The sequence below is a fragment of the Emys orbicularis genome, chromosome 22 (assembly GCF_028017835.1).
Source record: "Emys orbicularis isolate rEmyOrb1 chromosome 22, rEmyOrb1.hap1, whole genome shotgun sequence".
NCBI lineage: Eukaryota > Metazoa > Chordata > Testudines > Emydidae > Emys > Emys orbicularis.
The window spans coordinates 6699083-6712604 of NC_088704.1; the positions used below are offsets into that span (position 1 = coordinate 6699083).

Sequence of the window (13522 nt, forward strand, 5' to 3'; positions counted from 1 at the left end):
TCCGAGCGGAGGGCAGCTGCTCTGTGGTAGTGCTGCTGAGGGCTTCCCCGCGGTAACCCCACCTGCCCTGCTTTCCAGAGCGAGGGCGGGTTGAGTACTTGCACCCCAGGGGAGATGGGCTCCCCGGCCCTTCCTCTGCCTCCCGCATCCATCCCCTGAGACGAGCACCTTGGGGCCATCAGCGTGAGGCGTCTCACTGGGGCTGGGCACCGAGAACCCTGCAGTAGCCAGAGCCCATGGGGAAGGCAGCGACGGACAGATGAACATAAATAAATGGAGCTGGATCGGGGAAGGCCGGAAAGCTCCCCCAGGCTGTTGCTGGACTCACGGACACTGTCCCTGGAGCGAGGGTTCTCCAGGGCCGGGGCTAGCTCCCGGAGATGGACAGTTTGGGCGTGGCGAAGAGCGGCTCGTTCAATGGCGGCCAGGATGGCGGCGGCTGCTGACTGAGCTCCTGCTCCAGCCTCTTGAACAGCTTCTTGGAGGCCCTCTTCTGGCGCAGCTGCCGCAGGCAGTTGAGCATGCCGTGATCCAGGGCGGCCTGGAGGGGGGAGGACGAGAGGGACGTGGGGTCAGGGCAGGGAACGGGGGAGGGGGGAGCTCGTACCAGCGTCGCGCTCCCTTCCCAACACACCCACAGCATTCCAGTGGAAGGGAACGGCTCATTGGCCACCTGTCCCTGGGAGAAGCTGGGAGGATAGGCCTGGATCAGGATTGTGCTGGGGAGCAGGTCAGAAGGGCCCAGGCAGGGAGCCCATCCTCATGCCAATCCAGAGGGGTCCCCTCCGGCTGATGCACTCTGTAGCACTGGTTGGTTCTAGAACAGCGGTCCCCAAACTTTTGAGAGTGGCACCCCCCTTGCCCCTGTTTGCGCCTCCCCACCAAGCCGGGGCTGGGAGCGGGGCTGCAGCTTGGGGGTGTGTGGGAGGAGGGAGAGATGCGGACAGGAGTAAGGGGGCTGAGGCTGGGAGTGGGTTTGGGGGCGGGAGCAGAGCTGCAGCCAGGCTGCGGTGGGGGCCGGCAGTCAGGCCCCTGGCCAGGCGCGGCTCCACTCCCGGCCTTGCCCTCAGCCTTGGCCCTGGGCTGTGGCCAGCAGCTGAGGCTAGGGCTGTGTGGGGCCGCGGCTGGGAGCCTGACCGGAGCAGAGCTGGGGTCAGGTTGGGGCTGGGTGGTGCTCCCCCCCACCTTCGTGGGGGGCTAGCCTGGATCCTGCTACGCCCCCCGGACGGTCCTCCACACTCCCCTGGGGGGCGTGCCCCACACCTCTGCTCAGCACTCCCCAGCCCATTGGGAACATTGACCCGTGGGGGGCTTAGTGAGGGGCACTAGTAAGGGTGGGATCCCACAGGAACCCTGCCCCCATAGCCGGGCGTTCACTCTCAATTCAGCTCCCCCCCCGCCCTCCTACCTCCAGCATGAAGGCTGTGAAGAAGTTGAGTGTGGCCATGCCTAGCAGCAGCATCTTGAAGCTCATGTCGCTTATGTCTTTCAGTTTCAGCACGGCTTTCACGAAGCCCAGCGGGTAAAGAGTTATCCCCATCGTCAGGCCGAAGAGAGCGACAAGGACAAGCAGGAACGGCACTGGGGGGCAAGAGAAGACATCATGGACCCAGGACACGCCGGGCCGGTTACAGGAGCCAAGTGACCATGGGAACCACCCCCTGCTACAGACAAGAGGTGCGGAGAGGAGGCTGGCTTGGCTCTTACCGTTGGTGTACAGCGGCTCCCGGAAGGGGTACCCCTTGGACATGGCGACGGCGAGGATCAGGTACTGGAAGCCCGAGATGCAGAACACCACGGTGTTCTCGTAGTTGGGCAGGTTCTGCGGGGCACTCACCGTGCTGTTCAGCGGGACGTACCTGGGCGAGAAGTAGGGGAGGGGCAGGGATCAGGCACGAGCCTCTGACCGCGGACGGCGGCGCAATCCGGCGGGACCTGCCTGCAACGTGCAGCTGGCTTGGCCTGGAGCGAGCCACTGCAGAGACCAGCATTTGGTTCCCAGCTGAGGATTAGTGGACAAGAAAGGGTACGAACCGCCATGCTTCAGGGCATGACCCATCTGACGGGATTAGGAAGGAACTTCCTCTGGGGGCAGGTTGCTCTTCCGGCGCCTGATGCAGGTGGTGCTGGCCAGGGAGGAGACAGGATACCCCCCAACTCTGATTGGGGATTCCCAACATGGTACCTTTCACGAGGCCAAAATGAGCTTTTGTGTCCTCCCCTTTTAGCTACCGTAGCCGGTTCCAGGCAAGGACAGACACTTACCAGCTCTGTGAGACTGTGATGAAGTAACTCATGACTTGAACCGTGATCAGCAGAGCTGTTTGGAGGAGGAGGCTGCCGAGGACAACAATACTGATCAGTGCCCCTTGGGGGCGCTTTGTGCCCAGCTCCTTGGCAGGTCCGGTCTTGCCCATCAGCACAGCCACGGTCATAGTGATGACCAGGTCAAAGAAGAGGAACTGGAAGTCACTCAGGTTGGTGTTAATCTGGGCGTGGGCAGGAAAGAAGGAGAAATGGGATATTCTATCAGGAGCAGACTGGGATGGCTCAGGGGACTGGGCAGTGGGGTACAGAGCCTCATCTCGAGGTGACTGGTTCAAATCCAGCAGTGAGAGAAAGTCACTAAAGCAGAATCTTATGAGGAAAGACCTGAATTCAAATACGGCAACAGATCAGTGGCTGACTAGGATATTACGGTGGCTGCTCAGACCGGACTGGGTGCTGAAGGGAGAGAGAGAGCTCAGTTATGAAAAGCACAGGCCCTGCCCAGGTGAGCTAAAGGAGAATCCCAGTTTGCTGTTGGCAGTAAAGGGGGCTATGACACATGGTCGGGCAGTTCCATTTCCAGCGGGCAGTGGTGCATTATGGTCTCTATCGTTCTGTCCTTCAAAGTTACAAACACCAGTTTACAAAGAGGACCCAAAAACCATCACAGGACACTCCCCTCCCCAACCTCTGAGCCCCCCCACTCCCCAGACGCACATGCTTCCCTCCGCCCATTCATCTCAACCACCCCCCACTTTTGCCGAGTGCCGATGCCGCAGCCGAGGCCCGGAGGAGACCTCCTCTGAAGCCCGTCCCCTCTCACTGGAGCGGGGGCTCTCGGAGACACTGGGGAGCATGGGAGCTCGTGTTTTGCCTCCTTCGGGACCCCCAGATCTGGCAGCATGCTGGTGAAAGGGGCTTTTCACTGTGGTGAAAGGGGCTCGACTGACAGCCTCAGCGATCCGGGGCCTCTGTTTATACCCGGAACAGCCATGCTACCTCCCCTCCAGTCAAGCAGTGCGCCTCGCCCTTGCCCTGACTGGACATCTCTCAGGGCACCAAAAGAGCTCAGTCTCCAGGCCCGTTTGACTCTTGGCCTCTCTGCCCACGCTCCCAAAGCAGCCAGCTCCATCACCTCACTTGCCCTGGCCAGAAGCTGTGAGACAGTGGCAAGCAAGAGGCCCTTGAGGGATTCAAACCAGGGGGTCTAGAGATGGGAGGCTCCAGGTTCTCCTTACAGCTTCCCAGAACCAGCCAGTCCCCCTTTCTCCTCTGACCCACAAATGACGGTACCCGAAACACTCACTGTGTAGAGTAGAAGCACTGAGACGAATTGCACCAGGCTGTACAGGGCCATGTACTTAAAAACCCCAAAGGAGGTGACCAGAGAACATCGGCCTTCCCTGAAAGAGAGATCAGAAAGACTTGACGGACCCACCATTCATGGACAAGGGGGCCAGGCAGTTCTGTGCAGGGGGAGAGGTATGAATCGACGACTCCATTTTGGAGCGGGGAGGAAGACCAGGTTTGTGGGCCAAGCAGCCACCTCCATGGATAGTTCAAAAGCCTTAAGTGACATAGCCCCTGAGCTAGGGGCAAGGAGGAGGGGACAGAGTGAGGGGAAGGGGTGATGGCAGCTCGGCAGTCAGCCTCATGGCTAGGACCTAGCGCAGGTCATGGATACGCCCGGCAGGGTGAAGAGGAGAGAGGGCAAGGGGTGAAGATATCAGGAAACACTATTTCACTAGGAGGGTGGTGAAGCACTGGAATGGGTTACCTAGGGAGGTGGTGGAATCTCCATCCTTAGAGGTTTTTAAGGCCTGGCTTGACAAAGCCCCGTCTGGGATGATTTAGTTGGGGTTGGTCCTGCTTTGAGCAGGGGGTTGGACTAGATACTTCCCGAGGTCCCTTCCAACCCTGATCTTCTATGATTCTATGATCAGGGAACGGGGAGTCAGAGACCACGGTCACTAAAATAATATTCTGAGAATCTCAGTGATTGTGTTAATTAATATCAATTAATCCCCGCATTCCAGGCCACACACTGGCAGACACTACACGTCCTTCCAGCCAATTTGCCAACCCCTTGCCATGTTCACATCTCCACCCCGACTCCATGTTCCATTCCCCCCACCCCGACATGCAATTCCGTGGTTCCTGGAGGACGAAGCCCACCTTATGACCATGGGCACACACTCGATGTTGGCGATTCTGGAGGTGAACGGTGAAGCCACGGAGGCCTCCGCCTCAGAGAGAGAGATCCCCACGTCGGCCGCCTTCAGCGCTCCGCAGTCGTTGGCGCCGTCCCCGCACATCCCCACGCAATAGCTGCGGCAAGAGACACGCACACACGAACAGTATAAGCCAAAGGATTCCCACCTCCTCCCTGCCAGAAAACGGAGCGCCCTGGATCCAGGGTCGTAAAACGTTGGGCACATCGCGTTAAAAGCACTGACGGTACGTTGAGATCTGCCGATAAAGGCGCGAGGCCCGTGCAAAGCTCTTCATAGCAACGAGCTTCACCAACCCACTGGGAGATGGGCTAGAATGATCATCAATCCCATTTTAGAGATAGGGAAATGGAGGCATGGAGAGGGGGGGAGCAAGTTGCCCCAGAATCAGTGGCAGAGTCAGGAGTAGAACCCAGGAGTCCAACTCCCTGCCCTGCCCCCATTTAATTACGAAACATTTCTCCCCATAAAAACCATTCCATAAAGATTAACTCAAATCCCCTTATAGGAGGGGAGACATTTGCAACCTGGTAGAACGTTTAGATTGTAATCTCCTCGGGGCAGGGACCTAGTGCCTCTATTAATAAGGGCAACACATGCGTCCACCTGTCACATGCAGCAACTTCAGCCTGCACTGACTCTGGAGAAAGATGAGGGTGCTCGGCATTTCACAGAATCTACAGATTAAGGCCAGAAGGGACCATCTAGCCTGACCTCCTACATAACCCAGGCCAGAGAATTTCATGCACCAATCCCTGTATCAAGCCCATAACTTCTGTTGGCGCTAAGGGCGTATTTTTCAGGAAGACACCATTCTCAGACAGTTCACGTGATGGAGAATCCACCACACCTCTAGGTAAATTGCACCAATGGTTAATGGCCCTCACTGTGCCTTATTTCTACTCTGAATTTGTCCAGCTTCCAGCCACTGGAGCTTGCTATGCGCCGTTTGCTGCTAGATGAAAAAGCATCAGAAATGCCTACCACCGCATACATACTAGTGGACTGTGATCAAGTCGCTTCTTACATTTCTTTGGACCTACGTAGGTACTAAAAACAAACCTGAAAGAGAAGTTGAAATGCTTATTTTATTAAAAAAAAAAAAACAACTTCCATCCCCCGCACAATAACTCTGTACTTAAAACTGTTTAGACTCAAGTCAATAAGAGAAGTCGATTCAGCTTTAAGGACAAATGCGCTAATTTCTCAATTACTTAGATTAACTAAATTCATGTCCTTTGTGTAAAATATTAATTGGATTTTATTATTTTCGGGTCACACAGTGGAGCTGCAGTCAGGGAACAGACCCCTTGGTGCTAGGCGCTGTACAAACCCAGAACAAAGAGACAGTCCCTACCCCAAAGAGCTTAGAATTGGTTTCTTTGCACTGATCTGCAAAAGGCACAGGTTCCGGAATTCTGGGTTCTCCTGCCGGTTTACACATGTCTTGTCTACACAGGACTTCTTTGCCAAAGTTTTCCTGCCGTTACCTCTGGTGCAGCTCCACAAACAGCAACAACAATGGGAACGCTTGTGTAGCCAAAGGGCCAGTGTCTAATCACTGCCTCACGCAGGGCGAGGCAACACTAGGGTGTGAAGTACAGCTGGTTAAGTACTCTCATCCCAGCTGTCATTGGTGGAGACGGACCAGTTGTAGCAACAGTGGTAAGTTTTTGGCAGACAAGTTTTGTGTTGCAGCCTTAGACCCCACAGCTCCCTGCACTGCTGGAAGTGCTAGTAACGTCAGTACACGATGCAGGAGAAACACGGCCTAGAGTCTGTACTGAGACCCTGACAAATTCCAAAGAGGATGGAGTTCGGCTGTTCTCAGTGGTACCAGATGACAGAACAAGGAGTAATGGTCTCAAGTTGCAGTGGGGGAGGTTTATGTTGGATATTAGAAAAAACTTTTTCACTAGGAAGGTGGTGAAGCACTGGAATGGGTTGCCTAGGGAGGTGGTGGAATCTCCATCCTTAGAGGTTTTTAAGGTGAGGCTTGACAAAGCCCTGGCTGGGATGCTTTAGTTGGGGATTGGTCCTGCTTTGAGCAGGGGGTTGGACTAGATACCTCCTGAGGTCCCTTCCAACCCTGATCTTCTATGATTCTATGAAATGTCTCACCCTGGGATGATTTAGGCCTTGGCTACACTGGCGCTGTACAGCGCTGCAACTTGCTGCGCTCAGGGGTGTGAAAAAACACCCCCCTGAGCGTGAGTACAGCGCTGTAAAGCGCCAGTGTAATCAGTGCCTGCAGCGCTGCATGCTATTCCCCTCGGAGAGGTGGAGTACATACAGCACTGCGAGAGCTCTCTCGCAGCGCTGGCGGCGCGACTACACTCGCGCTTCACAGTGCTGCCGCGGCAGCGCTGTGAAGTCCCGAGTGTAGCCAAGGCCTCTGCTGGTGTTGGTCCTGCTTTGAGCAGGGGGTTGGACTAGATGAAGTTCTGAGGTCCCTTCCAACCCTGATATTCTATGATTCTAAGTGCTGTCTGCCTCGAAGATGGGTTGATTTGTAGCTGGGATACTTCAGTAGCTTACACAGGTTTTATGTAATTAGAAGCTCTCAGTCGGTCAGATCAAAGGAGGAAAAAAAACATCTAAACCCGGTGATAGTGTGGGAAAATCTATAATTCCAAGTGCTGCCAGAGAAAGTTTCTTTCCCTCTGGCTTCAAAAAAACCCCCCAAGATCTCCGCTTCCAAAACAGCCAATGCACCTGAGCATTTGGGTTCTGAGTCCTCTAGGACTTTCCTAAGGGTTTCTTGAATCCTGACGACTTATCTCTCCCCCGCAATCTGTAGTTAGAAAATCACTGCCTTCAGAAACCAGAGATGGGTGTGGATCAAAAGCCAGGCTCTCCACAAGCTCAGACCTTGGGGAAAACGCCGATTTGAACGTCACAGCTCAGACCCCCTCCTCCATAAAAGGGCCAAACACCTGTGAATTTGGGGAAAAGGCTGGATCTAGGCTTTGCAGCATGAAAGTAGGGTAACCCCCAGCTTTTGGATGGGGGGAGGGAAACGATGGAAATGGATCCAATGGCGTGGTCGGTCGGAAGTTGATTTCACAGCTGCCAATAGCCCATGAGAAAGGAAGCGTCCTGCTTTGCATTGACAAGAGGTCACTTTGGAAGGAAGTGTTAGGTCTTAAACCGTCTTGTCACCCTCCTCTTCCCCCTAACTTACTTGAGGTCTTGTAAGCTGCAAACCAGCTGTGTTTTCTGCTCAGGTGACATGCGAGCGAAAATCGTGGCCTGAATCAGAATCTGAAAGGGAAAGGGCTTCACGGTCAGGTAAGTCACGGCATCCGAAGCACTTAAGCAAAGCAACAGCCAGCGGGGCTACGGAGTAGAGACTAATGGACCACAGGCAAAGGGACGACGGGAGTGGCTGCTGCCCGAGAGAAGGGCCGCTCTCCTCGCTGGTGTGACTCTCCTCGCTGGATTGCTTCCACAGTGGTTAGGTCGGGGCGGTGGATCGTGGCAAGCAATGTGGCTATGTAGTATCCACTGCTGGATCCCATGGGGACTCGGGAGCGTTTGTTCCAGGAGACGCCTCATAAATGACCAATGATGGTGGGAACCCCGAGGAGAGGTTCCTAGCCATGGGTGGCGGGCATCATAGGCTGGGGAAGGCTGTGCCTCCCCAAACAGCCAGGTATGGCCCTGCCCATGGTCCACCTCCAGGTCCCCCTCTGCGGCTCCCCGTGTGGCGGCCCTGGCTTGGGCCGCCCGCCCTCCTGGTGCTGGGGGGTGCTAGCCGGGGGGAAAGGCTGGCGGCCGCGGTGGGGGGGGCTCTGGGCTCCGGCAGCCGCGGGATCTTGGGTGGAAGGGGTGGGGCCAGGAGCTAGCTCCCCCAGCCAGCAGTTCACGCATCACCCATGCTCCTAGCGGCAATGACACAGGGCCCTGAAATCCTACAAGGCAGGGGCGGCCTCCTTACACGATCTGCAGGGAGACAAACTCATGGCAGCCCAGGAACGCTGCAGCTTGTGCGTCTCTGTTCTGCTACTGCCAGGCATGGGCAGAAAACAAGGAGGAGACGCATAAAGCACAGACTGGTGGTGGGCAGGAGACCTTCGCCGTCCCCACTGCCCAGCAGCTGCAATGCAGGCTTCACCACCAGCAGGCTGCTTCCATGAGACGGCGGAGGCGGGAGAGGGAAGGACTCACCCTGGGTAGGAGGTGGGGGAAGTGTTCACAGACCACAGCGAAGGATTTCCCGTTCAGTGCCAAGTGGCAGGGCTGCTGCTCGAGGAAACAGCCGTCCTGCTGGTACAGGCCCTGCGGAGCAAACCACACCAGCAGCCGCTCAGCTCTTCGCTGACTTCACTTCTTCCCACAGTCTAACCTAGCCCCAGCGTCTGTGATCGGCGGCGGGGGGAGCAGGGAGATCATCCCTCTCCACACCAAAACAAGAGCGGGGTTTTGATCAAGCTGGGCCACCCCGTCGGCCACAAATCAGGGTCGCGCCCTGATCCACGACCCAGTCCCCAGCTCGCTAAGCCCGAGAGGCGGCTCCTTGGAGATGCCCTGCCCTGGCTGAGGAAGCGCAGGCTAGATCGGATCCCACTGCCTAACGCAGCCGGAAGTTCGGAGCAGCCCACACCTGCCATGCTCCCGTCTGGGCCTGCCTGTTCCGGCGTAAGGGGGTCAGCTACAGCTCAGGGATGAGTATGTTCTTTGGGGAGGGGGAAACTGGCCTGTCTGCAGGAGCAAGATACAGGACACTTGTACAGCTCCCAGCACAATGGGGCCCAGCTCCTGACAGGGGCCTCGGGGCAACATGACACTGCAGATAATAAAGAGGAAAAGACGAGGGCAAGTTAGTGAGCCCCACTGCAGGGCCCTGGAGTCCCTATGCTATGGGACGTGTGGCATCCAGCTCTCTGCTCACCACTGCACCAGTTGGATGTCTCACAAGCCCAGCTGGGGAGGATGGAGGCTGAAAAGGGCTCTCGCATGGCCCTGTTTGTTCCATAACCCATAATACTGCATGAGGGGGAAGGGATTCACACGCAAGGCTGTTGGGTTTTCCTGCAGTCCCGTCCGGGACGCACCTGTGGCTGCTCCTGCCCCTGGGGGTCGTCGGAGAGGATGAATTTGAGGGCGGCGGGTTTGTCGTGGCTGGGCGGCGAGGCGTTCACGAACACCACCCGCTCCTTCAGCTCCACCATCCGGCAGCTCTTGGCCACATTCACCGCGGTCAGCATGTTGTCCCCTGGCAAGGGGAGAGGAACGGGGGAGTTCACACCTCTCAGAACAGCGCTGCATTGGCTCATGGTTTCACAACCGGAACCAGACTTAACACTGCTGATCTTCCCTAGGCCTTTAATAAATAAGGGACTACGAACACATGAGCCTCCCAGTCCCCTTCACAGGGGTCTGTTTGCTAGCTCCATTTTACAGATGAATAGACTAAGGAACAGAGCAACTTGCCCAAGGACAGTCAGAGTCAGTGGCAGAGCCAAAAATAGAACCCAGGACTCCTGACACCCAGTCCCCTGCTCTAACCACTAGACCCCACACTTATTAGAAAGGCTGCTTATTCCTTTCCAGTTGCAATGAGCTTTAAACACGTGATCCCTTCCACAGATCCGGCCTCTCCTGTCCCCACCCCAGAAGCAGCTCTGCCGGTTACCTGTCACCATGACGGTGCGGATGTTTGCGTTCCTCAGCAGGTGGATCACGGGGGCCGTCTCTGCCTTGAGGACGTTTCTCATCACTAGGAAGCCAAGGAGAGTCATTCCACTCTCTACGGCATCTCTGCCAGGACACAACAGGGCACTTGGCGTAAGTGTCAGATGCCAGCACAAGATTAGGGGAGTGAATTAGACTGGCAGTTACTTTAGTGTCTGATTCTTTAAAAGCCATTTAGATCTCCTAATATTCATAGATTCAGGTCAGAAGGGACCATTGTGACCAATGCTGACCCTAGAGCTATGCCAAGAAGTGATTTTCTGTTTGCCGACAATTCCAAACAAACAAACAAATCACTTTGGGTTGAATGAAACATCTGACCATTTTTCAACAGTTTTGATCAGTTTAATAAACAAAGAACATTTTAAAATGAAGTCTTGGATTAAAAAATAAAATAAAATAAAAAACAACCCCAAAAACATTTCAATTTTTTGATGATTATTTATGGTTCTTCCCCCCCCCCCCCCCCCCAGCTGAGACAATTCAGTGAAACAGACACACATTTGTGAAACGGTGAAGTGTCGCCGAAGCAACTTTTTTCTTCTCAGAAAAGAATTTTGGTCAAAACCTTTTGCCCAGCTCTAGCTGACTCAGGGAACTTGAAGTGCCCCAAGGGTCACAAAAGAAACGAAAGGAGGAGAGGAAAGTGAGAAGGAAGGAAAACGTCATAAAGGCTCACGCACCTCGTCAGCTGCTGAGCTTCCTCAAAGGTTTTGACGGTAGGTAGCGTTTTGTAGGCGAGCCCCAGGACCCGGAAACCATCTGTAGTGTAGTGTCGTAACAACTGGGAGAAATCCAGAGGGACTGCAAAAAAGGGCTGTATCAGAAACGCAGACTACGCCCAAGGTAGGGACCACATGCAGAACGAGTCTGGGAACAATGGCTGATCTAGTGCAGATCAGCACTTTCAGGGCTACTGGAAATTCAAGAGGCAACTTGTTTCATCTACTGCCCACATGGTGGTTTGATCCCCTCCCTTTTGCTCCCAAGATAAGGGGCCAGGAAGTTGAAATAGCTGGCAATCAAAGGTACATGACCTAGAGAGATTTGGGTGGCAGAGATTCTTAGCCTTGTTCAGTGAGTACCTGCCCCTCCCGCCCCCCCAAGTCCTAACAGCTGATCTCCTGGAGCAACCAATGGGCTCCAACATCCGGCTGCCATAAACAGAGGTGTCACTATTGTCCTCCTCTCTAGGTCGTCTTTGGCCAGCAAAGGGAAATGCCAATGGGTGGTTTCCACTGCCGACAGCCAAACCCAGCAGGCGGGTCAGACATCCCTAGCTTTGAGATGTGGGTCCCTGCCTTTTACCTGTTTCTTCCTTACAGAGACTGGCCACCATCTCTGGAGCCCCCTTTATGTACGCCTCTGAAGGGGCGTCGCCAGGCAGCTTCACCAGGACGCTCATCCTCTGCAGGGAGGAGGAGAACGGGAACCGACGGAGAATCCCAGCGGACACCTTGTGTTTCTGGGGAGGGAATGGAATCCGTGAGATGCCCAGACAGTGCCAAGCGGCGCTACGATGACATGGCACATCAGCTGTGGGTGGCAGGGGTCCAGCCATACGGTGGCACATACCCACCCACCAGAGGCAGTGCTTGCTTTCGGGGTGCTAGGAATGGCACATCGGAATGGGAGCCGTGGGAGATTTTTTGGTTTTTTTTGGAGGGGGTGTCAAAAATGCATGTTGGGGGGCTCGGAAACTAATGACGAATTCGGGTCGAATTTGACTAAATAATTTAGACTGAAAAATGATTATTTTTCAAAGTTAAAATGTTTCATTTCAACTTTTCATTTGGGAACAGTGTTTCAAACTCATATCTGGCCAATTAAAAAAAAAGGGGGGGGGGAACCCTCCCCAAAATGGCCAAATCAAAATGAAAAAACTCAAAAATTTTTTCATTTTGTGTTGACTGAAACCTTTTGATCCACTTGAAACAACAAAAGGAAACATTTCATTCTGAATCGACCCGAGAGGTTTTGGTTGATCTGAAACAAAAGGTTTCCGGGTTTTCAATTTGATGAAAAATGTTGAAAAAATTCAGTCTGGTTCGAATAGAGCTGATTTCCCCCCCTGGTTTTTTCGGTGAGATCTCTGAACCAAAAGAATTGGCTCAGCTCTGGTGCCTCTGCCACGTGAGCTCTTTGGTGTAGCAGAGAAAGCCATGGGCACGATCCAACGGCTGGAGGCTGAGCCGAGACAATTTCAGACTGCAAGTGGGGTGTAGATTTTTGGTAGTGAAGGGGGTTAACTATTGGAACAATTTATCATGGTGGATTCTATTTTGGAATCAGAAGTGGACGTTTTTCTAGGAGGTACCTGCTGGGAATTGCTTTGGGGCAGTTCTCCAGCCGGTGTTATCCAGGGGTCAGACCAGATGATCACAATGGTCCCCTCCTGGGAATCTCTGTCACCCCAGCAGCAGGTGCCAGCCCGGCAGGGAAACTAAGCTGCACAGGGCTGCTCCTCTCTGAAATACAGTATAAAACATCCCCTCCCTCCCACTCCAGCACGGCACTTTCATCACTGTGCATCAGGACACCAGCTAAGCAGGGGCTCACCATGCCGTGGGGTTGTTCTTCCAGAGGGGGCGGCTTCATCACCACTAGGACCTCTGTCCCGAAGTGCTGGACCGCGCGCAGCTTGGCCTCCTCCCCCGTGGCCTCCTCCAGGAGCTGAAACCAACAAAGTCGGGCACTTTAGAAGAAGTAGCCCCTTTTCTGCAAGCCAACAGCTGAGCTCCGGGCTCTCTACACAAAGGCAGCGATTTGCATTTCAGATGCGGCCTCTTAGGATACGTCTACACAGCATTTTGGAGTGAGCCTCCCAGCCAGGGTCGACGGACTGTGCTAGTGCTTGAAGCCTTGGGTGGGGGTTGGCTTCAGAGCCCAAGTTGCGACTTCAAAGCAGTGTCTCTATGGCTGTTTTTCAAGCACTAGCGCAAGCCCCTTTAATCCATCGGCCCCCGGGCTGGGACCTGGCTCCAGACTGCTGTGTAGACATACCCTTAGCGTTGCTGACGGAGCTAGAGCCTCCATGGCTTTAATGCACAGACACAGGAGTCGGGACAGTGCTGGATGGAGGAGAAAGTAACTCGAAAACATGTTGACATTTTAGATCTACTGATATGATGTTTAAAAAAGAAAAAAAAAAAACCCAGCTCTCCCCAGCTGCAGGAGTGGCCTGGGCACAGCTCCTGCCGGCAGCGGAATGCCTGTTTCATTCATTCATTCATTCACACGTGATCCAGGAGGCAGGCAAGTGGGGACAGACTGTGTCTTATCTAACGTCTCTTTGAATATTTCCAGGAACTGCTCTGACCACCTCT

At 54.5% G+C, this 13522-nt stretch overlaps 1 protein-coding gene across 1 annotated transcript in view; it reads right to left on the minus strand.

The window, feature by feature from the left end:
- Positions 1-367: 367 nt before the first annotated feature.
- ATP13A2 (ATPase cation transporting 13A2) overlaps positions 368-13522 on the minus strand; it is a 67450-nt gene continuing 54295 nt past the window's right edge. Inside the window, exons 17-29 of the mRNA XM_065421129.1 lie at positions 12756-12869; positions 11505-11661; positions 10880-11000; positions 10138-10262; positions 9557-9717; positions 8670-8780; positions 7684-7763; positions 4444-4596; positions 3575-3671; positions 2266-2489; positions 1708-1859; positions 1409-1581; positions 368-541 (exon numbers count right to left, since the gene is read on the minus strand). Of these exons, the coding sequence (XP_065277201.1) occupies positions 368-541; positions 1409-1581; positions 1708-1859; positions 2266-2489; positions 3575-3671; positions 4444-4596; positions 7684-7763; positions 8670-8780; positions 9557-9717; positions 10138-10262; positions 10880-11000; positions 11505-11661; positions 12756-12869 (1842 nt within the window). The remainder of the gene's footprint in view (positions 542-1408; positions 1582-1707; positions 1860-2265; positions 2490-3574; positions 3672-4443; positions 4597-7683; positions 7764-8669; positions 8781-9556; positions 9718-10137; positions 10263-10879; positions 11001-11504; positions 11662-12755; positions 12870-13522) is intronic.